The 23,901-nt window shown below is 37.5% G+C and overlaps 14 protein-coding genes across 14 annotated transcripts; 6 read left to right on the plus strand and 8 right to left on the minus strand.

Annotated features, from left to right (window-relative positions):
* Nucleotides 1-243: 243 nt before the first annotated feature.
* RHIMIDRAFT_224050 (uncharacterized protein) lies at nt 244-2,848 on the plus strand. Its single transcript, XM_023607496.1, has 7 exons — nt 244-676; nt 725-1,033; nt 1,095-1,291; nt 1,356-1,590; nt 1,654-1,878; nt 1,927-2,594; nt 2,650-2,848. The coding sequence occupies exons 1-6, from the start codon at nt 443-445 to the stop codon at nt 2,371-2,373; spliced, it is 1,647 nt and encodes a 548-aa protein (XP_023469447.1). The 5' UTR covers nt 244-442; the 3' UTR covers nt 2,374-2,594; nt 2,650-2,848.
* RHIMIDRAFT_235079 (uncharacterized protein) lies at nt 2,370-2,829 on the minus strand (the record flags this gene model as incomplete). The annotated part of the gene is made up of 2 exons (XM_023608296.1): nt 2,370-2,594; nt 2,650-2,829. 2 exons carry the CDS (start codon nt 2,827-2,829, stop codon nt 2,370-2,372), a joined length of 405 nt encoding a protein of 134 aa, XP_023469448.1.
* Nucleotides 2,849-3,273: 425 nt separating the features above from the next.
* On the minus strand, nt 3,274-4,630 carry RHIMIDRAFT_199206 (uncharacterized protein; the record flags this gene model as incomplete). Its single annotated transcript, XM_023606353.1, has 6 exons — nt 3,274-3,554; nt 3,613-3,966; nt 4,023-4,143; nt 4,195-4,264; nt 4,302-4,508; nt 4,596-4,630. 6 exons carry the CDS (start codon nt 4,628-4,630, stop codon nt 3,274-3,276), a joined length of 1,068 nt encoding a protein of 355 aa, XP_023469449.1.
* Nucleotides 4,631-4,788: 158 nt separating this feature from the next.
* RHIMIDRAFT_235081 (Septin-domain-containing protein) lies at nt 4,789-6,307 on the minus strand (the record flags this gene model as incomplete). The annotated part of the gene is made up of 9 exons (XM_023608297.1): nt 4,789-4,810; nt 4,861-5,146; nt 5,198-5,294; nt 5,350-5,563; nt 5,611-5,748; nt 5,799-5,880; nt 5,929-6,057; nt 6,113-6,221; nt 6,272-6,307. The coding sequence occupies 9 exons, from the start codon at nt 6,305-6,307 to the stop codon at nt 4,789-4,791; spliced, it is 1,113 nt and encodes a 370-aa protein (XP_023469450.1).
* A 363-nt stretch (nt 6,308-6,670) lies between these two features.
* On the plus strand, nt 6,671-6,910 carry RHIMIDRAFT_193114 (uncharacterized protein; the record flags this gene model as incomplete). The annotated part of the gene is made up of 2 exons (XM_023605988.1): nt 6,671-6,794; nt 6,846-6,910. Coding segments are annotated over 2 exons (189 nt in total), but the record flags the coding sequence as incomplete, so codon positions are not given.
* Nucleotides 6,911-6,941: 31 nt separating this feature from the next.
* On the minus strand, nt 6,942-9,242 carry RHIMIDRAFT_92610 (ARM repeat-containing protein). Its single transcript, XM_023615880.1, has 5 exons — nt 8,997-9,242; nt 8,462-8,946; nt 8,264-8,410; nt 7,846-8,212; nt 6,942-7,791 (listed from the first exon to the last, which is right to left on the minus strand). Exons 1-5 carry the CDS (start codon nt 9,235-9,237, stop codon nt 7,070-7,072), a joined length of 1,962 nt encoding a protein of 653 aa, XP_023469452.1. The 5' UTR covers nt 9,238-9,242; the 3' UTR covers nt 6,942-7,069.
* Nucleotides 9,243-11,354: 2,112 nt separating this feature from the next.
* Nucleotides 11,355-12,959, minus strand: RHIMIDRAFT_212735 (Six-hairpin glycosidase). Its single transcript, XM_023607224.1, has 6 exons — nt 12,936-12,959; nt 12,720-12,883; nt 12,566-12,654; nt 12,417-12,516; nt 12,046-12,361; nt 11,355-11,987 (listed from the first exon to the last, which is right to left on the minus strand). Exons 2-6 carry the CDS (start codon nt 12,761-12,763, stop codon nt 11,466-11,468), a joined length of 1,071 nt encoding a protein of 356 aa, XP_023469453.1. The 5' UTR covers nt 12,764-12,883; nt 12,936-12,959; the 3' UTR covers nt 11,355-11,465.
* Nucleotides 12,960-13,373: 414 nt separating this feature from the next.
* Nucleotides 13,374-13,663, plus strand: RHIMIDRAFT_235085 (uncharacterized protein; the record flags this gene model as incomplete). Its single annotated transcript, XM_023608298.1, has 3 exons — nt 13,374-13,410; nt 13,466-13,530; nt 13,583-13,663. The coding sequence occupies 3 exons, from the start codon at nt 13,374-13,376 to the stop codon at nt 13,661-13,663; spliced, it is 183 nt and encodes a 60-aa protein (XP_023469454.1).
* A 160-nt stretch (nt 13,664-13,823) lies between these two features.
* Nucleotides 13,824-14,618, minus strand: RHIMIDRAFT_198723 (enoyl-CoA hydratase/carnithine racemase; the record flags this gene model as incomplete). Its single annotated transcript, XM_023606313.1, has 1 exon — nt 13,824-14,618. One exon carries the CDS (start codon nt 14,616-14,618, stop codon nt 13,824-13,826), a length of 795 nt encoding a protein of 264 aa, XP_023469455.1.
* Nucleotides 14,619-14,712: 94 nt separating this feature from the next.
* On the minus strand, nt 14,713-15,780 carry RHIMIDRAFT_198814 (Hydroxyacyl-coenzyme A dehydrogenase mitochondrial precursor; the record flags this gene model as incomplete). Its single annotated transcript, XM_023606321.1, has 3 exons — nt 14,713-14,877; nt 14,942-15,083; nt 15,137-15,780. 3 exons carry the CDS (start codon nt 15,778-15,780, stop codon nt 14,713-14,715), a joined length of 951 nt encoding a protein of 316 aa, XP_023469456.1.
* A 168-nt stretch (nt 15,781-15,948) lies between these two features.
* On the minus strand, nt 15,949-17,900 carry RHIMIDRAFT_235088 (uncharacterized protein; the record flags this gene model as incomplete). Its single annotated transcript, XM_023608299.1, has 5 exons — nt 15,949-16,901; nt 16,964-17,565; nt 17,624-17,720; nt 17,773-17,814; nt 17,879-17,900. The coding sequence occupies 5 exons, from the start codon at nt 17,898-17,900 to the stop codon at nt 15,949-15,951; spliced, it is 1,716 nt and encodes a 571-aa protein (XP_023469457.1).
* A 732-nt stretch (nt 17,901-18,632) lies between these two features.
* RHIMIDRAFT_92683 (uncharacterized protein) lies at nt 18,633-20,409 on the plus strand. The gene has a single exon (XM_023615881.1). The coding sequence runs from the start codon at nt 18,662-18,664 to the stop codon at nt 20,378-20,380; it is 1,719 nt and encodes a 572-aa protein (XP_023469458.1). The 5' UTR covers nt 18,633-18,661; the 3' UTR covers nt 20,381-20,409.
* A 151-nt stretch (nt 20,410-20,560) lies between these two features.
* RHIMIDRAFT_235090 (uncharacterized protein) lies at nt 20,561-21,088 on the plus strand (the record flags this gene model as incomplete). Its single annotated transcript, XM_023608300.1, has 1 exon — nt 20,561-21,088. The coding sequence occupies one exon, from the start codon at nt 20,561-20,563 to the stop codon at nt 21,086-21,088; it is 528 nt and encodes a 175-aa protein (XP_023469459.1).
* A 260-nt stretch (nt 21,089-21,348) lies between these two features.
* RHIMIDRAFT_235091 (uncharacterized protein) lies at nt 21,349-21,681 on the plus strand (the record flags this gene model as incomplete). Its single annotated transcript, XM_023608301.1, has 2 exons — nt 21,349-21,539; nt 21,591-21,681. The coding sequence occupies 2 exons, from the start codon at nt 21,349-21,351 to the stop codon at nt 21,679-21,681; spliced, it is 282 nt and encodes a 93-aa protein (XP_023469460.1).
* Between the last annotated feature and the right edge of the window lie 2,220 nt (nt 21,682-23,901).

A 23,901-nucleotide genomic window follows, 5' to 3' on the forward strand; every position in this document is an offset into this window, starting at 1 on the left:
TTCTAAAGAGTGGTTCTACAAAAGGGGACACTTATTTGTGTAAGCAAGCATTTTGATTGGCTATTTCTGGTCAATGATTTTTTTTATAAAAGAAAAGGATTTGTACGTGTCAAATCAGAATGAAGCAAAAGCTCTTTAAAAGGGCGTGCGCTTCCAAACTTGGATATTATTTATGTCGTCATGACCAACATTATTTTCAAGAATAACAAAATCAATAAATATGGAAACTAGTTTTTATTCATTTGCCTAAAATTACAAGAAAAAGAACCTTTGTATCATAATATTTTGACACATTAATAAGGAACCAAAAAAAAAAAAAGGAGAGGAGGAGACAGAAAAACATAAAAGGTGAGAAAGAAAGCAAAGAAATTCAAGCAGCGAATAAAAGTTTCTTCTCTCTTTCTCTCTTTCTTTCTCTTTCTATTTTCCCCCCTTTTCTTTTATGGATATACCCAATAATAATAATGGGGACAACGTCCCTCGTATACGTAATATTCACCCTTCTCAACTTTCACCTGATCATCATTATGGAGCGACTGATCACTTTGACGAGCATATTCCTATTGAAAGAACGACAAGTACATTCTCTGAGCGTCTCGGGTCCTTTGTTGGTTCCTATTCACGTACTTCGATGATGTTTATGGCAGAGAACTTGACTGTGCCTAATGGTTCTATAGTAAGTGTAGATGAGTTTAAGAAACGGGGTTGTTGATATTTTATAAAGTTGGATGATGAGGAGGACAAATATTCTGATTACTATACATCAGTTTCACGGATCCCTTCCACTGTTTCAAGTCGACTGTCTCGGGTTGAATCAGGACCAGGAGCAAGTACAAGCCACGGAGAGCATGCTTCGTTACTGTTTTCCCATTTAGATAAGGTACTATCGACTCGAAGTGTAGGAACAGTAGCAGATGATTACAGATATGAACCACCTACAGTCACCAAAAAGTCATCATTTACTCAGTCCATATTTAACTCGATCAATATCTTGATCGGAATCGGTATTCTGGCGCTACCCCTTGGTTTCAAAGTACGCAAAGAGAAAAAAATGCTGCCATGATCGAAACACACTGACATAGTTACATACATAGTGTGCTGGATGGGCTGTAGGATTAACTGTCTTTGTCTTTTGTTGTGGATTAACCAACTATACAGCCAAACTGCTTCAGGAATGCCTAGATATTGATCCTGAGTCAAGAACATATGGTGATATGGGAGCACTTGCTTTTGGACTGAGAGGACGTCTTTGGGTAACTGCATTATTTATTACAGAACTTATAACAAGCAGGTAATGTGTCTATATTCATATATGATATCACCCCAAGCAAAAAGTGTATTTACTCATTGTGTAGTGTTGCCTTGGTTGTGCTACTAGGAGACGGTATTGATTCACTCTTTCCTGGATTTGATCTCAAGACGACTCGATTGATCTCCTTCTTTATATTGACCCCCATGTTATTCTTGCCTATCCGACATCTCTCTTATACAAGCTTATTAGGAATCATCAGTGCATTTAGTATTATCTGTGTAATTGTTTATGATGGAGTGAACAAGGAAACAGCACCTGGTAGTCTTATTGAACCAGCTGTAACTAAAAAAAAAATCATGAAACAAAAAGAAGCATATTCTCATAGCGCCTCTTCTTTATAGGATACCGAAATATTTCCTTCAAATTACATGACAGTTCCTCTCAGCTTTGGACTAATCATGGCTGGATTTGCAGGCCACGCTGTATTTCCCACAGTCTATCGAGATATGGAAAACCCTAAACAGTATCGTACGATGGTCAACTGGACTTATGTTGCAACCACCATTGTTTATTTCGGAGTAGCAGCTTGCGGTTATTTAATGTTTGGTTCACAGACGATGCAAGAAGTAAGGAGCATATTCTGATACCAGTAAGCATGTTAAACATGTTTATAGATTACGCAAAATATTGTGTCCATACCAGAGTACAATCAAACGCTCAATCGTCTTGCTGTTTGGCTAATTGCCATGAACCCTATAGCCAAATATGGTCTGACGGTGAATCCTGTAAATATCAGTTGGCAACTATGGCTATTGAAAGGAACTCATCTCGAAGAGTGGTGCATCAAGGGACGTTGGCGTGAACCCATGATTATGTTCATTGGAAAGATCACGGTGAGTGCGTTTATCGTGGTGTTGGCTTATGTTATTCCTGGGTTCGACAAGATTATGTCGCTCCTGGGAGCCTTTTTCTCATTCATGATCTCTGGCATTTTCCCCCTCGTATGCCACGTACGACTGTTTGGAACGACAATGACTAGAAAACAAAAGATATTGGACTATACGCTTATTTTTATTGCATCCTGTATGGCATTCATTGGTACACTTTGGAGTTTCCTTTAATGGATCCATTCATTCAGGTCCTTGTGAAATGATGGTATTTTGTTACTGTTGTGAACATGATTTAAACTTTCATCAAGTATCTTTTGAAATCTTTGTCTGAATAAAGGTGATATTGTCATCAAAAGATTGTCCATAGTTTCAAATGGTATTTGCATATTCTTTTGTACTAATCGTAAAGATGATGCATCGATCGTGGTTAATAATGGAGAGCATGACAGTATCTATGAGTATTGTTTAATCTTTTTGATAGACATGCATAGAAAAGTTGCTTTTTACTTTGTATCCTTGTTCGGATATCTCGATTACGACTATAATGTTTTCTAATAGCGTCAAATCCATTCTAGCAAGATTGTTTAATTCATCTTTGACAAATACTGTTGCTGATCCTGGAACAATACCATAATCATAACTGTGTGTTAGCTGGTCTAATTCATCATTTAATATATCGCGTCTCATTTTTAAAAGAAAAAAAAAGAAAAAGAAAAAAGAAAAGAGAGAAATGAATGAGAAACATTGCTTAATTTTCCCATAAATATATGACGGAAACTTTAATTTTATTTTCCTTTTTGCTCAAGAAGTTCCATCATCTTGGAAGTGACTCTATAGAGTTTGTCAACAGATATAAATAATATTTATTTACTCTATAAAGAAACGCTTCTTTGGGAAGATTGAGGGTAGAGCAACCTCTATTTTATCAGTTTATATTGTTCTAGAACATGAGTTGCTTAGTGTGTATAATGAAGAGCCGTTTTTTTTCTCGCAGCAAGATTGTCAAAAAAGATCTAGCTCGACCCTTTTAATCCCAGACACTAAAAAAGAATATAATATACGCGTAAACGTTGTACCTTGTCTGAATATGCATAAAATATGGTATGATGAGACAAAGGATCAAGTTACACATTAAAGTTTTATTGTTGTCGAAAAGGAAATAACAATGGATAAGGCCAAGATGATAAAACAAACTATCAATGTATAATATTGATATCTGACAAAGCTATGCTCTCTTTCAATAGGCATTGAGCTTAGCTGTGGATAATGGGCTTGAATAGATTGCCAATAATACCCCATCCAGTTCCTTTCAATAGACCCTTCCTCACTCGCGGGAACACCGGTTTGGTTGACATGTATCGTGACACCTTCCTGGGAGTTTAACAAGTTGATGGTTACAGTAGAGAAATGCCCTAGAACATAACAGTTAACACTGTGTGTACAAGTGAAACCTGCTTTTTTTTTTTCTACCTTTTGGCCATGATTTTAATCTCCATGTTTGTCGAATTTGCTTGTTTGGCATCAAGTCAAGTAGTACACCTTGTACATTACCATCAAATAATTCAAATGTAGATCCGGCCTGCTTTGATAGTTTTAATGACTTGCTCGTCCTTGTCCAGATAACGGCACGTTTTGGATCCAAGAGTGCTTCATAGATCTGTTTTGCATCACCTCCCTTGAATTCAAAAGAATGATTGACAACAGTCGTCTTGACAACCGTATCTTTATCCTCACATGATCTAATAGGCTGCAAGGATACACTGGACTTGTTTTGAGCAGGCTCTTTTTTGTTGCTACTGTTTACATAGAGGTCTGCGCTATAGCCTATATTGTTTCTACTTGATATTTTTTTCTATACTGCAACTATTCTTTTGACTTACTGTCAATTAGCTCGCTAGCAAATTTTGCAAGCCTCTCTTTCATTAAAGGTATTAACAATGATTGAACAACTTGCTTTGCTTTCAAATCAAATTCGGATGATTGATTGACTGTACATTTAAACTATCCGTTATTGAGTTGATGGGATATACACTAAATGAACTGATATCGTACCACATATTCCTCTGTATCATATGCAAATTCAGGTACAGAAATCGTTCCAAATGCTCGCTTATCGTGTTGACTGGCTAAACAATATCCATTAGCCACACAAATATAACTTCCTCCCAAAGTTACCTTCCCAGCTAAATTTCAAAACTAAATCATAAATGGCAAACAGTTTTCCTTTTCTTTGATTGAGGTCGACGTCACCGTTGCATTCGTCTAAACTTGTGATTTTCGCATTCACATTGTCTTTCTTTGTTGAAAGATCGACCAACTGTTCTGTCAAGTATTTCTTTGCCCAAGGACGACAATCCTTACTGACCCTAAATGTCATGAGCAAACACCCCATTTTGTGTCAATCAACTCTACATGAAAAAAAGCTTTGCTGCTGTATATACTCTTGTCATTACCAGTGCCAATTGTTTACATTCCTCATGTCGCTCATCTCTAATAGACGCGTGTGTCACTTATTAAAAAAAGGTAGGAAATAGATAGTGTGTCACGATAAACTACATATTCACAGACACTGTCAAACCCCACTTTAATATTGAAATAGACCTAGGCGTTTATTATTAATGCTTTGTGTAAAGAAGAAGAAAAAGATTAGCTGAATGCAGGAACAGACCTATAAAGCTGGTTTAGTATACTCTTATTTTCGAAAAATGACCACTTTACCTTTGAGACTGAGCAGGGCTTCCCATCGTTATCTGAGGGCTTGTAATAACATTACTACCCAACGATGCATTGGGACTTGCACTAGCTTGAGGACTGTTGGGAAGATGAATAGGAGCATTAGCACCAAGCGAAGGTTGACCTCCAGTGGATTCCTTGATGGCCATCAATTGCTTGGCTCTAAAGGCTTCATAGTGTATTTGAGCTGTAGTTTCGATAAGGTCCTGAAGATGAGTACGAGTTAAAAAGTTGCGCAAATAAATGAATTCACAGTGCTCTTCGTTTTCAACTATTAAGCCCTGTTAGTCATTCTGTCAGCCACATCCTCTTTCTCTCTTACCATTAATGACACCATATCTGTTCTTTCTGCCTCTTACAGGTCTGCCATCTATGACGACATTACGCTCAGAGCCAACAATGGCAAATGGAAGCAGGTCCTGTTTTGAAAGTATAATTAATATATTGGTCTTTTGAAATAAAAAGGGGACATACTCGAATGCTTTCATTCAATGCTTGTTCTTGTTCGTCATCCTCGTCACTTTCATAAGGATATAGCTTAATGTTATGAAAGATTAATTCTGCCTTGATTCTTTGCTTAAAGGCAGCACGTTCCTCAATAGTAAGAGAGTCCGACTTGGCAATCACAGGGACAACATTAACAACTTCAGAAAGCTTCTTTAGCACAACAACATCAATAGGCTTCAGTCTAAACATACAATGAGTTACATGCTCATTCAAATTGGACGCACTTACGCATGACCAGTAGGGGTAATAAAGAACAAACAGCAGTGAACACGAGTATCCTGAATGTAACGATCACGCGTGGCAGTTAATTCTTTACGTAAATAAGCAGAATGTTGGTCTTTGATGTATTTGATGATAGGTTCCCAGCTACAAAAAAGGTATGAGTAAGCCTAATTAAGAAATAACTCCCAATTTACCAATTCTCGTTGTTGACTTGATCTCCATATCCAGGGGTATCAACAATATTCAATCTAAGACGGACACCATTTTCTTCAATTGCTATAACCATGCATAAGCAAATTGAGCAATAAGAAACAATCTACTTACAGTGAGAAACGGTCTGGATCTCAGTTGTCTGTCTAGGTGGTTCCTCAGCAGAGAGACGACCTTTACTTTCGATCAAGTGGGATGCAAAGATAGTATTGACCAAGGTAGATTTACCAAGACCAGATTGTCCTATTAGAATATCAATGAGTGAAAAAGCACTGCTGTGTACAGATGCATAACTTACCAACAACCATCACATTAAAATGAAATCCTCGTTTCAACAATTTTTTCTCAATTTGCTGAGTGATTGTATCAAAGCCGACATAACCTTCCAAGGCAGTGACCTGTGATGTCTAGAATAGATGATTAATAATAAATCAACATGAGATAGCCCTTTACATACAGTTGCTTGTTCGGGAACTAAGGAAACGGTAGACATTATATTATATAGTAAAAAGAAAAAGAGAAAAAGAGGTGATAAAAACAAGATATAAAAAAGAAAGGAGAACACAATAGGAGTAAAAGAAAAAGAGAAAACAAAGGGGGAGTAAAGGGAAGTGCCTGGGAGAAAGCATCAAAAAAAAGGGGGGGGAGGACATCTGTAAGCATAGATGGAATGTAAGGGTGTGGAAGTTCCTCTTTTTTACCCTTTTCTACCCATTTGAGTTTATGCTTTGCATTTGAACGAGCTTTTGATTTTGCTTTATGCGGTACTTGAATAAATATACATTTTTTTTATTTTTTATTTTTTCTCTTTTTAGTCATGGCAACAGCAGTAGATTCTCCACGCATTCAACAATTAGCTTCATATTTGAATTTTCAAGCACGCATTACCATTACAGATGGTCGTATATTCATTGGCACGTTTATGTGCGTTGATAAACAAAAGAATGTTATCTTGGCCAATACAAAAGAATACAGAGGAGGTTATATAAAAAGATTCTGAAATACTTGTATTCTAATCTATTTTATATTAGCTGAGGAAAGATTGGTTGGTTTAGTCATGATTCCTGGAAAGCATCTAGTCAAAATGGAAACTGAAGACTTGGAAGTATCTCCACTTTATACTTGAGTAGAAATAGCAGTATTATGTGTGTGTATATATGTATGTCTTATTGCCCTGAAAAAAAATAGTTGGGGAGTTTATATAAATGTATTGTTGTAGTTTAATCATGCAAATATAACGAAAAATATACATATTCTAGTTCTTTTTGTGTTTCTTTAAGAGAGGCATGCTAACATCTTCGCCGAGAATATCCTTAAACATCTCACGTTTTCTTTCAGCACCCTTTTCTCTTTCTATCCAATCATTTCTCTTTCTCTTGAATTGATCTATTCTACATGTCCAAAGGATACCTTTACCAATATAGTGGCTACTTAAATCATGTTCATGCTTGACTAATTCACCAGCAATTTTTTCTTTCATATCGATGTCTGCTGCTAACCAACATTTTTCTATAATATGGCTACCAAATTTATCCTTGGCCAAAATAGTATATTTGCCTAATAAATCACGAATGATCTTCTTTTTCATCTTGGCTTCAACATGACTTGATGACAAGATGGCTTCAACTGCTCTTGATCCAGAAGGAGAAAAGCACCATTGATAGACAACATCAGGTCGTTGTGATAAAAAGCTGTTTACCAAAATAGAGTTTGCAGGGGATTCCATTTTGGCAATGCCTTGAACAATCAGTGAACCCTGTAAATGGAACCTATAAAGGTTACGTCTATCCTCTTCTGAGCTTTCGTTCCATTGTTTGATTGTCCACATACGCATGCAGCAGTTTGCAAATTCTTTTCTATCGCTATCCTTTGGCATATGTAATGCAGTGGCTAATTGTTCAACTATTTCTTGTTGTGATGTTTCGTATTTAACTGATGATTCGACTAAACTTCGGATCACACCGTACTTTCCTTTATCTATATGTGTGTATTATGTTAGATAAAAACGTTTATATAAAATATAAAACTTACTTATAAGCTTTTCAAAGGATCCACTCAGCTCCTTTACCATTTCATCCAACTGCTTTGATTTTCTAACATGACTTATCAAATGTTGAACGACAAAATTAGCAATAGGATGAAGACTGAATTTTTCAAGCTTTGTCTTGATGTAAGTCTTGTAGACCTTTCTATAGATAGCGTCTGGCGCGCACTTTAAGATGACTTCCAACAAATGTGACCCAACAGGATCACGAATAAGTGTTTCAAACCATGCGTCTCTGTCTTTGTTTTCCTCTTTAGAATCAATATCAGTAACTATTCCCCACAGAACACGATCGATCAATATATTTCTAGCCTTCTGTCCTTCTTTATCATCTTCTTGCATTTCCAATAGTAACTGTGATAGTTATAAGTATACTCAATCAACTGTAATATGAAAAAACCTTACCTGGAGAACAGGGTTAGCCACTTTATGGACCGACAAGGAACGAACTTCAGTTTCTGACATATTAATAGCTAATGCTGTCGTCAGAGCTCTGAACATATCCTTAAATGATTCAGGCACTTTTCTTTTGCTTGATGCATGTGATGATGCCTACACGATGGGTCAACTCTTTGCTCTACTCCCGCTTCTCCTTTAATTTACCTTGGTCAATGTATCATTATTCTCCTTCTTGTACTGTAATGACTTTTTGCTTCTCAGTTGCCCTTTGGTATCTGATGTCTCGTCAATTCTTCTACCAGCCAATACAAACAGCAAAATACGGATATCATGTGAAGCAAACTGCTGAGATATTAATCCTCCAACATGGGGTTTAATATCCTCACAAATGCTAAGCACTAACTCTTCCATCGATGGCTGATCCTTTTCTGCTACTCCTCCTTGTTCCATTTCCTGTTCTACAACGTCAGCTGCCAGTGTCAGCAATGTCTGACAGACATGGGAAGCAAATCGATGTGCAAATAATTCAACCGTGTTGCCTCGAATCTTGCTCATAAACACTCGAAGTTGTTTAGCATCAGACACTTTAAGTAGTTTTTCTAAAATAAGCGAGCAAGAGTAATTGGTAGCAAGACGGAACTCGTTGCCGTCAACTTCATTATATACATTCTCAACAAATAGTCTGAGATCTATCAAGATCAGTTAGATCAATGTCTACATTTCAACTTGATCTCTTTACCTTCACCCGTCTCGAACTGAGGATCATCCAATGTTTCTTCAACATTCTTAAAGTAGCCAAGCATTTCTTCATCGAGTTCACCAAAATGAGCGGCTTGGAAGTGTTGTTCAACTTGGTGAGATTCCTCTTGTTGTTGATTCAACTGTTGAACGTCTTCCATAGCCTCTATTTGGTCATTCTTCTTGCTTCCTTTCTTTCCTCTCTTCTTATTGTGTCTTCCTTGTCTTTCAGTACGAGGCATGGTTTTGATAGAGTGAAAGTATAAAAAATAATTGTACTGCTTTTAAGAAAAATTTAATGCTTATCAAACTCCGTTTGAAATAAATTGAGGGGACTGCTCCGATTTCTTTATCGCGTCTTTTTTTTTACATCTCTTTCGAATACTAATCATTTTTCATCTTTTAAGCTGCCCAGTAACTGAGTGAGCACAGCGGTTAGAGAAACAACAAAGATATTTTGTTATGATTGCTGGCCCCCTCTTTCATCTGCTTTGACGCCCACCAGTGATGTTACGATATGGTGAAAACACTCGGTCAGAAACCTTTGTTTAAATGAACTACTTGAAGTATTAATCAGAACAATGAAAAATTATAAGCCAATGAGTCCCTATATAACCTCTTTATTAATATCAAGACGAGGCAGAACCCAATACTACAAACAGCATCATTTTATATGAAAACAGAATTTTTAAAATGCTATATATATATTTCTAACTTTAGTTATTCTTATCCCATTACTCTGATTAGTACATACCTTAAACTGTCACCCTTCACTCTACCTTAACAATCCTTCCATTCTCTTGGATTTCATACATCTCATACATATCATCCATTTTTAAGTCCTTAATATAAATCCACTCATCACCATTCACTTCTACAGCACTAATTCCCCTAGAAACTAAAAACCCCTCTAATGCTTTAACTTGTTCATCTGTTGTACTAATAGTTTTATACTGAAGCACATTTCTTTCTCCTATACCAACAGATGGAACAACTTCTTGCAACTTCACTTTGAACCTTCTTTGTACTTTTAAATCAAAACATATAAACGTAATAGCAACTCCTTATAATAGAAGGAAAAGAAAAAAAAAATATTAAGGAACCGATTAAATTATGGCCAATGATAGTTGGGCATGTCGCGTTATATGTTAATAACATGTATTGTTGTCAGTATCTTTGTATTATTCATTCTTAGAGTATAGATTTATAGTAATCTTATACGACAAGATTAAGTATTTATAGGGTAAATACGACATTGCTGAAGGTTTCGTTCTCTTGGATGTTACAGAAGAAACTCTTGACTGTATACTGAAATCACATTTTCTCCTGAATATACAATATAGGTCTATGATAAGGATATACAGCTCCCATCCTTCACTATGTGTTTTCAAGGCTGCTGTTCTAACCTTCCTGACTTTCAAATCTTGACTATTATTTTTAATGACCTCCTCTCGTCAATATGATAGGAAAAACTTGTGGTTTGGCTCGATTGAAGAAAGACATGATCGCCATTCTCTCTGCGTTTGTAACTGTTTAGGATAGCGGAATTATTTCTGGCACTACAGGAGTTTTTTTTCGGTAGAAGCTATGTTATTCTTGAGTTTTCTAGTTCTTCCTAATCTACATGAATCTGTTTTAATATATATAAGAGAGGCGATATTTTATGCAAAAAAAGGATACAACAATTTCTTCAAAGATCTAATCTTTATACAAATGCAAATCAAGCTTGTTGTTCTTACCATCTGTGCTTCTCTTGCCGCTCTTGGCTTTGCTGCTAATCCTTTTAACAATATTTCTAAACTTAAATCTGTTGTCCGTCGTTTAAAGAATAATCCGCAGACTCTGCTACTTGTAAAAGAAATTTCCAAAGATCCCGAACTCAATAAACAAATACATGCTGTTGAAAATAAACTCACTGCTGAAAGAAGACTTGCTCTTGCAAAAAATATCGGTTTATAAAAACTCGCTGCAAAGATTCCGAAATCAGTAAAGGAGCGCACGTTGTCAAAGTATAATAAAGCATCAATAAATCTAGTTCTTTTTGCACATATGTTTTCCACTGTTTTTTGTTTCTATGCGCCATTAATGGATAATAAGGATAGAAGGCAAATAAAGCTACAAGAAAGTTCATTGGAATAAAGCACTATTAAGAGTAAATGATCACATAAACATGAATACATTCGTGCACTTCACCAAAAAACAAAACAAAACAACTTTAAATAGGGATATTCTGCTTTCTATATTATGAGCTTCCATGGATGACTGCCACGCTAATTAGTTATTTACACAACATTACTAATAAAGGACGTTATTAGCATATGGCTTCCTGTTGCAATTTTCAGTGGACACATCATAGGTAAAGAAGATATGTAAATATAGAAAGTATATATTTATTTATGATATATTATTACATGTGTTATGGATAGAGAGTGGATGTCCAAAATAAGGACAGAAAAAGAAGAAAGAAAGTTTAATAAGGCACGTGAGCTTGCAGAAATCCAAGCATAGCGATAGTTTCGCCAAAGTACGTTCCTTCATGATCCTCATCTATATACTTCATCACTTGCTGCAGCTCCTGGTGTCGGTCCAACACCCAAAACAAAAAGCTTACAGGTGCATTAAAGGCCATGTCACTGTAATCGACGAAAGGCTTGCCGTCCAGATGATAACCTGCCTTGATCTCTCCTCTTGCCAGCTGATGTGCGAAAAAGTTAGCCTCTGTGTCGAGCAGCTGTCGAAGGCGTTGATCCTTAGACAGCATGTAATAGTGACCTAAGCGCCATGGCACACGACATGAGTTCCAATTATAGTCTGGGTCATGCTTGCTCTCGAGCACCTTTTTGTGAACTGGTTGATAGGTTCCTGATCGATGATCGAGGCTTAAGAAATCAGCAATGAGGCCTGTCTGTGGATGAAGAGTGAGCTGGATATGACATGTGTTGATGATGGCATTAATGACATTTCCCCATATATGCTGACGTTCTGTATCTTCCTGTAGGTAAAAGGATAAAGTCAGTTATTTCTTTTTCTTTTCTTTTCTTTTTCTTTACATGGTAAAATATCAAGTATCCACTAAGAATAAAGTCACTGGGTCTTGTCAATGCAAATGCTTCATCCCCAGGATCGGCCCAGTCACCCACCAAAGGCATATATGTCTTGTGATTGAAGCAATGTTCCCATATGGAGCGACATAATTGAACAGCAGATGATCTATAATCAATCTCTCCATGTGCTCCACCTCGTCCCCATACTTTAGCTGCCAAGAAAAGTGATGTTGCAATATCAACGTCGCCATCGGTTGCACAATTCTCTCCGCCTTCATCTCCTGGGACAAATTGTCCATTGTGTCCCGTCTTTTGCTGCCATCTACGTACAGCTGAAATAAGTAACACATAAAAATCAGAGGACTATATCTCTTTACTGCATCAGTCCGTTACGATTTTTCCAATGACTAAAGTATCTATACATTCCATCAAAGTCTGCTTGGTTACGCTTTAATACGGAAATAAGCATGCCGTAGCCTAAGAGAAGTATGAATGAATTAACTCCAACTTGAATGATGATATGTACCGTGTGCCTCTGAGCATGTCACCTCGGGGACACCTTCGCTGGGTTCTTTATAGTAAACATAGTAACCGTCTCCATAGGCCCTCAAGTACCTTTATACAATACCATTCAATCAAATGGTTCTATATTATCCTACCCTTTTTTTTTCTCCCCTTACTTGGATCTCCATTTAGCATAAGCTTCTTCAACGCTTTTTCCCATTTTATTTTGTTATGAAATAAAGAAGAAAAGAAGTGCTTCCTCTTTTATATTGGAACTTAAATTAAGCGCGGTTTAATTTTCCATTCAGAGCATTTGAATTTTCTGGTCACAGCTGTGATTCTACTACTTTGTTCTTTACGTCAATACTTCAAATGATAAAGGGAATGCTTACAGTGTCATAGATAAGCCTGCCGGGCAGTCATTATACCTCTTTTGTCATGTACAAATATGGTCAAAAAGAGTCATAAATGCATATGCAAAACAAACAAAAATGATCCACACGAGGGTATATGCAGTCAACTCGATATACGTCTAACTACATAGGGGAAACAATAAGGCTATCCTTTATTTAATTGCAGCTTATGATACTTATTCCTGACCAACACTCCGGTAAAACTGCAAGAGAGGATAAAAGGAAACAAGAAAAAAAAAAACACCGGACTTTCAAATCCGGGTAACTCCCTGTTCGGCTTCCGTGTGCCCATACAGCACTGAAGAGGGGCAGCAGTTGAAGCTTCCTTCTCTTTAAAAGACTTTGTTAAAGGTAACAGAATGGATGGATGAATGGATGGATGGATGAGTGAATTAACTTTTACGATCAATAGTAAAGATGGCCAAGTCCAAGAACCACACCAACCACAACCAAAGTAAGCATTGAATTAACCCATGTGCAATGAACAAAATTAACATTTTCAATTATAGACAAGAAGGCTCACCGTAACGGTATCAAGAAGCCTGTCATCCACAAGTACCGTGCTCAAAAGAGCGTAAGTGATTCTAAAACACCATAATGAGCCAAGGTTTTGACTTGTTTTATAGTTGGATGCCAAGTTCCTCCGTAACCAGCGCTTCGCTAAGAAGGGTACCCAGAAGGCCCTCGCTGCTGCCAAGAAGAACTAAACATGTGTGTGGACTATTCCAATATTTGTTTAAACTTGGAAAGCAATAATAAAGTCAACTGTGGATGTTCAGTAAAACATTGGGCTTTTGTGTTGTTTTATTATTAGATTGGGTAGAAAAGAAGGGTTCAGTCATTACAATTGTCTTGAAAAAAAGAGAATCACAATTTTGAAAGAGAAGACCAGTCTGGCTTCTTTTTGTTCATGAACGACATGATACCGTAAGCTGCCTCTTCTGACTTCATCATGTCTAAAAATGCTTTCTTGACATATGCTTGAACTCTTGGTGATCTTTGAACATCGTTTCCTTCTACAATTGCGCGTACGAGCTGCTTTATACCTGTCATGGCGCCAGGCGCAGACTCGAGTAACATGTTAGCATAGTCAGAGACTCTTTGATCTAGCTCCTGTTCGGAGGAAACAACGGTACTGAGAGCACCCTTGACTTCTTCCATACTGACCTTACGACCAGTTAACATGTATTCTTTGGCCTTTTGTGACCCTAGTTCAGGAACAATGTACTGAGAGATGATTGCTGGCAGAATACCACGCTTGACCTCGGTTAATGCAAAATAAGCATCCTTGTGAGCTACACGTATATCTGTCGTAAAGATGAGTCCAACCCCGCCACCTAAACAAGGTCCGTTGATTCTGGCAATCACGGGCTTTGGATACTGATAAAGTGCTTCATAGACCTTGATACCATTTGCAAAGGCAGCTTCCTGATCTTTTTCGTCGCTAGATGTTGCAGCCATGGACAAATCCATACCAGTGCAAAAGTATTTGCCTGCACCTGTAAGCACGACTACTCGTACTAGCGGATCTTGTTTTATTTGATCCAGAAAAGCCAGCAATTGTGTGTTCATGGTGGCTGTAAGGGCATTACCCTTGTGAGGGCGGTTTAATGTAAGAGTTGCCACGTTGTTTTCAATCGTTAATAGGACTTCTTGTGACATTGAAAGAAAGAGTGAGAAAAAAGAAAAGAAAAAAAAAAAAAACATGACAAATGCTTAAATTTATGTATTTAGGCATAATGGAGTTACACACGCTTTATTTCTTGGAATAGTCATAGAAACCCTTTCCGGTTTTGCGTCCCAAATTACCTTCAGCAATAAGCTTATCCAATGCCTTGGATGGTTGAGTGAGAGCAGGGTCGATCTTACCCTCCTTGTGCCATCCATCAACAATGAATTTCATGGTATCTAAGCCAATGAACTATACAAAGAAAGTTTTATGGTTACTATATGTAGTCAGTTGCAGGAAAAAAAAAAAAACTTACATCAGAGAGTTCCAAAGGACCCATAGGCATACCAGCACCCAACTTCATGGCAGTATCAATGTCTTCAATCGAGGCTTCTTCACGGTCGAGAATACGGTAAGATTCCATAAGATAAGGAACAAGAAGTCGGTTTACGATAAAACTATTATAGTGTCACTCATAGTCCACACACATAACAAGTATTTCAAAACTTACCCAGGTGTGTCCTTACAGTTTACAGGTACTTTACCCACGTTCTTTGAGAATTGGTTCAAAGCATCAATCACACTATCGCTCACTTTGTCTGTACGAACAATTTCAACCAACTTCATAGCAGGTACAGGGTTGAAGAAATGAAGACCAGCAAAGCGTTTCTTTCTTTCATCTGATGTGGCTTCAGCAATCAATGTGACGGGTAAAGAAGATGTGTTGGAGGTGAAAATGGTATCAGCAGATGCTGCTTGGTCCAATCCCTTGAATAACTTTTGTTTGATGTCAATGTTCTCCACAATAGCCTCGACAATAAGGTCAGATGAGGAAGCTGCCTCGTTAGGATCCTTAGAGGTCTTTATGTTGTTCATCGTTTGGTTGATAAATTCCTTTTGCTTGGCTTCATCATCAGCGAACTTCTTACGTGCTACGCGTTTTAATGAGGAAGAGATGATGTTTTTACCGTTTTCAAGAGCAGCATCCGAGGTATCAACCATTGTCACATTGTATTTAGCTTGAGCAGCTACTTGAGCGATACCGGAACCCATCAAGCCAGCACCGATAATGGTGACGTTCTTGATATCTTTGAGTAAAAGAGAGGAAGTGGAAAATGCTCTTTTGCTGACAGATAACTTGTTTAAGCGCAACATGTTTTTAATATAGAAAGAAAGAAAAAGGAAAAAGAAAAGAAAAAAGGAACGCCTCTTTCATTCAAAAATATAGGTTGTCATTTTCACATGAGTCGTACTTTTTTCCACCCTTCGATTTTTTTAATGGAGACAGTTTTAGCCAATGAAATGGTATGATGATGTTACACTTTATTGCATTTCCATAATCATATTCATAATCATCTCTTTAGCAGTGTCAAAGTCACCGTGCGCTGACACAAGGAATTTATGAATGTAATGACGGTCTAACCTTGGAAAGATCTCACAGAGATCATCCAGCACTATTTCCCAGTCTTCCATCATATAAGGTGGTATATATTCCGATGAGACCTTGTTGCTTCTTCTTCTACTAGATCTTTGGTGGTATCGTCTACTACTATTTCTTAAAGCCATAGGAGGTAAGTAATAATAATCGTCTTCTTCTTCGTCTTCTTCATCCATGTGAAACGACCGTCGCTGTTGTTGTTGCTGTGAATAGTACGCTCCGTTGGCGTTGGAATACGTGCTTGGTCGTCTACTGCTTCGTTGTTGTGGCCCGTCAAGATAGTCGATATATTCAGGGGTTCTCGACCTACGGCTTGGTTTCTTTTTGATATAATCTAGCTCTGAGGGTATCATGTCGAATTCTTCTCGTTCGTGGTAAAGTGGTTCCTGATAATAATAATCATCGTATATGTTTCGATTAGAGTTTGATTTTTTCAGTATAGAGATAGGTTGAGGGGTAGGGATATCAGTCACGGTAGAAGATGAATAGCTTGTGTCGTACACTTCCTGTTCATATTCTTCTGGTTGTTGTTGTTGTTGTATTTCTTCTTCATCCTCTTCGGGATCATAAGATTGCTCAAAGTCTACAGGGGATGTATTGTAAACAGAGTTGGAAGAAAGAGATGGTAACCGGCTCAGTAATTCCTCATTTAATGCTATCTGTTGTGCCCTTAGATCGTTAGTCTTGGTTTTACGTTTAAAGATACCCAAGAACTTTTTAGGCTGCTTAGGTGGAGGTGTGTAGCCAAACCAGTCATCAGGAGGGCCTTTTTGAGCTTGCTTTGTAATCCAAGGCATCAACCCAGTCTTTGTCTCCATGCATTGAAAGTAAGCAGTATCTATTACGTACAAAGGTCAGGCTTTTTAATTCAAGTTCAAAAAAAAAAAGAGCATGGCTTACTGTAGATATGCATTCGTTCTTCGCGTGATTCTACTTGTTTCATCTGCTTTCGTCTCAAAGAAGGTATTTTCTGTCTATTTAAATCCATGATCTCGTTCATCATCTCGTCATTATCATCATCTTGAATCACTCTCCTTTCATAGCTGAAACTATTACGTTTTGGCTTGCAGATGTTGATAGCATCCAGTATCGAACTATGGCTGCCTTTTCTTTCCAGCTGTGCCTCCCTTTGGAATTCTTGAAATAATGATGTCCTACTTGATTTTCTGCTCAGAGGAGCCAAAAATTGCTTGACATCTTCAATGAATGAGGAAGCCCTACTGCTCGGTCTGCTCAACGGTGGTTCTAAATGCTGATCATTGTTCATATGCGGCATACTTTTTCTTCGGGTCATACTATGACTAGGACTAGGTAACTGTAACGACTGCTTTATTTTATCTGCAATTTGACCAATATCAAGCGTAAACGACCTTGATCGAGGTCTTTGCTTTTTAGGTATGTAGCAGTTGGCACACACATTGCTATCAGAGCCCACCATGGGTCTACCGCACTGATGGCACGTCGATAATGTATGCATTGCTGATGGCATTGGAACCTCCATCCTATATATATATATGAATTGAGAAATCAATTTTGAATAATGAAAAAATAGTTCTTTACTCTTCCATTTCGTCACTATCACTTTCGATCAAGATAGGCCGTTCAAAAGTCTGTTCATTCTCTTTTATGGACGAGGCCTCCTTTAATGTGCTTCCATCTATAGTGATCGCTTTAGCTCAGTGGTAATCTCAGTTATATTATCAAGTTACCTATAAGATTTTCAATTTCCTGATATAGTTCTTGAACTGGGTCTGATCGATAATAACATCAGTTGATATACACACACGTGTATTCATAAAATCCTCTATTAAATACCTGAGTCCTTGAAAGATTCCATTGCATATCAAGACTTTAAAATGACGAGAAAAGAAAAAAAGAAAAAGTGTTTTGTCATAGAAATGTATTAAATGATATTGTCGTGAAAACATACTTCTATAAACGGGTATTATCTTGCCAAAACTGTGCTCAGCTGAGATTTAATTGCCTGTTATTGTTTTTATAGCTTTTAATACTAGATCAACAAGGCACATACATAGCTGTAGCTAATGCCTTTATATAAAGATGTATCTATGTCAAATATTAGAAATTAGAGAGCTATTGATATAAAATGATTGATGGTTACAAAAGAGCTATAAAGCACTGCTGGAAAGGGGCACAACGCTTTTATATGCTTTTCTTACAAGCGAAAGACTTATTCTCTTCTCTTGTTTTTATTACGCCTACACAATCAATACATCCCGCATCTTGTCCCCACATTGAATTCTAGTACTTCTTATAGTATCCCCTTACTCGCCTACAAAGAAAAAAAAGATTGGTTGTATTGAGGGATATAGTTCATATATGTAAACAGCTAGTCAGCGTAGGTTATTTAGAAAACTCATTATAGAAAGTAGAGATAGTGACTGTAGCATTGGTATATGTTCTGATGCATGTAGCGTTGGCAGCCTTAAGCCATATTTGTGCCTGTTTAAATGGGTAAAAAATCATCCAGTTTATGCAACCCTCGAGTAGTAACACAATATAGGGTGGATGAGGCTTTGGGCTTTTTTGCTGTTTAAAAACACTCTTTCTTTCTTTCTTCCCTCGTTACAGCATTTCATGGCAACACCAGCGATCCATCAACTACCCGCACATATACTCGATCTTGTCTTTCAGCACACAGAAAGAACAGCCCTTAAAGAGTGTCGGCTTGTTTGCGTATTGTGGTATCTTTTGACTACACCGTATCTTTTTCGTTGTATTCAAATCAGTAGCACATCTCAAATTGACGAATTCATATACTTTCATGAAAATTCAGCATCTGATCAACTTGTTCAATTTGGAAAATATGTCAAACGAATCACTACTGGTGAGGGCATAGGGATGGCTGATACGAGGATATCGTTAGAAAATTTTGAAAAATTTGTCAAATATTGTCCCGAGGTTACATCAGTTAGCGTTTCTCTGCCTGTTTGTAGAGGCAGTTTGTATTATTACCTATTTGAATTTAGTGGTAATATAAAATGGAGGCTTCATAGATTTGATCGGAATGTTGAAAATCAAAAGCTTAAATTGAATTATTACTACAAGTATAAAGACACTATCAAGGTCATAAGATGGCTCGAAGACACTGAAAATTTTGATTTTGTAATAGACTTTCCGTTACTTGAAGAACTGGCTTTGCCTTCGTCAGCGGTTATCACAGACATACAAGGTTTCATGTTCATTTGTAATGCATGTCCCAACTTAACCGAATTAGACCTGTATACCAACATGAATGATCATACAAGACTGGTAGCTGGCTTTGCTATATGTCCCTCATTGAAAACTTTAAATGTTAAATGCCGTTCTTTGATACCCAAGGTGTTGGTTGATTATATTGCTGCAAGCTTGGTCAATCTTTCAAATATAACTTTTTGGATGGAAATAACACTGATACAATCAAACTTTGGTGAAATCTATAACCAGCTAAAGGATTTTTTGTTTACACCTCAGAAGGAGGCAGCTTATTTAACATTAAAAGCACAAACAAGTTACAGAGATGATACTGAAAAAATATATACAATGATTGATGAATGTCTCACTGTCATCTGTCGTCCTTCAAAGCTTAAAGCGTGTAATTTTATAAAATGGATAGCAAATGATTCGTCAGTGCTCGCCATAGATTTATACATGTCAAGAAACCATACAATCGAATGCAAAATCAGCATACCCTTATATTTGTTTATTTACTTTATCGAAAAAGACGATTTTACAAGCAGCAAAATGCCAAACTTTCATAAACTGTGCTTAGAGAGAGAATGTAGAGGGCTCACCATGTCAAGGGTTGTCGCTTTATTTATAGAAAAGGCTTGTAACTTGCAGGAATTGATTCTTCGCAGGTACCGCTTAAAGGATACTTATGACTATGTTTATGAATCAGTGCGAATTCTGCGTATTGAAAACTCCGTTTTTTATCCTGATTTTTTCAAGAAGCTTGCTATATCTTTTCCAAACCTGAAAGAGTTGCATCTGTATGAAGTCAGTATGCTTGGTAATAATCATAGCTTTAGAAGTAAGCTGATAGACTTGGGTGATCTGCACTTGGAAAAATTATCATTGACTACCGATGAAAGGTTTGATTCTGCAAAAATCCCAGAGAGTGTCCTTGTATGCGTAGAAGTACAGAAAAGGCGCAAATATATCAAAGTGGGTGCTGGAAGGATCCTAGAGACTTTAGCAGATGAAGAGGGGATGGCATTTTGGAAGCGTGTGCCTGATAATCATACATATCTCATAATGCGTAATGCTCCTGCTCGCTTTAGGCTGAACAATGTTTACATTAAACTGACAATATAGTAATAAAAAAAGCCCTTTTTACTTTATCAACACAATATCAATGAGAATGGCAGACCTTATGAGCTTTAAAACTAGTAAGCCTCTTCTTTCGAACGAGTAAATGCAACAATTGAACGCTCAGTTTGCTGCTTTATGAGCAACCTTAACCTGTCTAGCTTCTACTGCAAATACACATTCTACATGTACGGTGTTTTGGCTACTGAACCTCCACAACCGCAATACGTCTGCAAGAACTATGGCAAAAGCTGCAAGGTTCATGCCATGGCAGATGTTATTACCAGTGCTTCTAAGAGTCTTGACGCAGATTCCTTCTCTACCTATGACGACATAGAAATTTGCAGACAACCTGCATCAAGTTTCTATCAGTTCTTCTCGCAAGACGATGATGCACCCTCCCTCACCTGCCTACTTGTAGCCGCTAGTCGACTCATCGCTGAGCTATCGCAAACGAGAGCTGAACTTCAGAAAGCCCAAGAGGAAATCAGCCGACCCCGACTGCAAGCTTCCTCTCGAACTATCCACTCTGACTCCTCACTTGATAAACTCCAATCCCTTGATTTCCTCTTTGCTGCCCATTCATTTACTTCCTGGATAAAAAGTCAGCTTATGATACAGCTGATTGTTGCAGGTTATGGGAAGCCTTGCAACCCATTACTCAGCCAACGCTTCTTGCATTATTACAGAATTTATTCGATGATGTGCACATAGAGGTTCTCCTCCAGAATGTTACCTCTCGTCGATTTTATTTCGTAACTAGTGTGTTATAAAGGCCTATCTTTCCACCACGACTATACTCTATTTACACCAACCACTCGCCTTACATACTTTGCACTCATCCATTGCAGGACGACCTTTCACCTATTCAGCTAGGTCCCTTGATGCACTGCTTACTATACGCTGGCGATGTTGACCTTATTTCCGACCGATAGAAGATGGTGGTAATCCTGCGGAAATGCGAAGAGCACAGTATGGCTCTGGGTTATCGTCGGAATCCAAACGAATGTGTAATACTTGATCACTCCATTGGAGATGCCGTAGATTACCAGTTATATGTCGAGTTTATTCCCCATCGCTCAGCATTCGTATACCTGGGTGTACTCTTCAAGCCCTGTGGTCTCATCAGCACTCCTGATAATGAACTGAGTCTGGATGAAAGTTTGTAAGTCCATAACATATGCCTTCTAAATTCGATCTCACATACATCTTTTAGGCTTTTATCTTCAATTAAGTGCTACGACGATTACCCTGAAGAATTTTTGCTTCAGCCTTGTACTTTTCTGATTCAACGTACACTGAAATAAGAAAAAGGAGAAGAGTAAGTTCATAAGCGAGTGTATATAATGTATAGAAATTTACAAATTCTTTTAGTCCAGAATCATGAAAAAGGAATACTTTCCTTCTCAATTTGTTCCAAGTGGTCTTTCTACGGAAGAAGATATTTTCCAGAGAAATTTGCGTTTCTTTCTGGTTGGTTTGACGGAAACTCTGGACAGAATATCCCTTCACAGCAATAGCAAGCAATCAGAAATTGTTTACTCCGTACAAAACATCGTAATTGTTTTAAGATTTGTTTTCAATTGCAAGTCACCTGTTCGTATTTGCAAGGAAGGCAAAAGACGTAAAAGCGACAGCGCAACCGAATTTAGAGGTCTTTTGCGAATAAGAAATACATAAACGTTTTCAATTCTACGCTGTCGACCCCGGAAGAACACATATATTTACAGCGACAATACACCATGAAGAAGGTAATCTAGAAATAAGATGTAGCGCAAAAGAGCTTAGGATAAAAAAGATAAAGACAGATTTCCGTTCGGCCAAAGCTGTTGACATAGAAAAATAAACGCATATGCAACATATGCTCTCATTCATATATCTCGTTTATTCCGTTTTTACAATGAAAGATCAGCGCTATTTCGCTTCCATGTTTATCAAGGTAGCAAGAAAATAACCAAATGTAATTACGGCAATAGTGTTTGTTATTTAAAGAATATTGACAGTGATATAATTAACCGATCTACAGAAGAAAGGGAACGAGTAGTTCTGAAAAATAAGCTCCAACATTTCAATTTGACTCCTTTGGCTGCTTTTGGTGACGATATGAAAAACAAAGATATTGTCGCTATCAGGAATCATGTCCTTACCAGTCTTAAACGTAGCTACAATATACATAAATGTCGCGACTTAGCTATTCGTGGACGTGTGACCGTGTTGAATACTCTTCTTTTTTCCACAATATGGTATGTGTTACACGTTACTTGGATCCCTAAGAGGCTTTATTCAATATCACCAACTCCCTTTTATAAGTTACAATGCATTGCTTCAACCTACACATTATGGTGGTTTTGGTCTACTTGGCCCATCAACTCAGAAAAGCCTTCTTGCATATCAATGGCTCACGCCATGTCTGTTGTCTGGAATTCCTTCAGCTATTACGGCTACATGGATGTCTGCTCATATCTTAAGCACAGCTTCTTTTACTCTACCAGACGGTCGTTTGCCTTTCTTCTTTCTTTTCTTACGGCAGGGCCTACTGCGTCCCTCTATTCAAAGTCTTTGTTCTCTGTGATTTTGCACTTTTGATATTCTCTCGGCTTTACAGAAATATAAGCTCTCCTTGGGGATGGATATGTCACAACCCGCTCCAATCACAGTGTCAATCTCTCTGGTATTACCTCTCTCTGGGGTTATTGGTTGACCCTTTGAGAATCGTGTATTGCTCAAACGCACTTCCTATTCAAGTATTCAGGTTCAGGACGCTTTCCTAGCCCACCTCTGCCTTTGGTACGTAACTTATAAAAGACATTCTATTTTTTTTTTTCTACGCTGGCTTGATCGATTGCTTGTCCTAGATTACAATACATACAAGTGTCCTTTCGTTATAGTAAAACTAGCGTGCTTTTCTTCTTTTTATTTAGAATAAAAGACTGCAAAGTCGCTTGCCATTTTAAGTCAGTGTGATGTATAATTTTTTGTCGTTTCCTTTGCTTGCTAAAAAAATGAGCCAAGTAGATCACTGGCAATCTATGCCTGTCATTAAAGCCTTTCTAGGGCAAAATTCATGTGTGCCATAATATAAAAATGATAATGTTGATGAATGACGTAGCCACTAAGGATCAAATCTCTCACAATATTTTACAAAAGTCTGCAGAATATCACAAAGGAGGATACATCTTGACGGAATACAGATTTGCTGCAAATCAGATAATGTAGCAAATGTATGTGAGGAGGAAATGAGCAAGCACAAATTCATGTCATAACGGTTGTTATTGTGCACACAGTTTAATGAGTAACTATAACGCTCTGATCAAGTATTTGAGACATCGTACCGTGTCATGAATAACTTTAGTCTCTCAATTGTTATAAATGGGAGCTTAATACGTTTATTAATCAGACATGCTTACTCATATCATTTATATAAGCTATCCTGTAAACAATGAAAGCTCTGTATCAGCTCAAACCTGGTTATTTTAAAAGATTGTCTATATTTCACGATAATAAATATACCCCTTATACACTTGGTA

This window comes from Rhizopus microsporus (genome assembly GCF_002708625.1).
Source record: "Rhizopus microsporus ATCC 52813 unplaced genomic scaffold scaffold_3, whole genome shotgun sequence".
In the NCBI taxonomy this organism is placed as follows: domain Eukaryota; kingdom Fungi; phylum Mucoromycota; class Mucoromycetes; order Mucorales; family Rhizopodaceae; genus Rhizopus; species Rhizopus microsporus.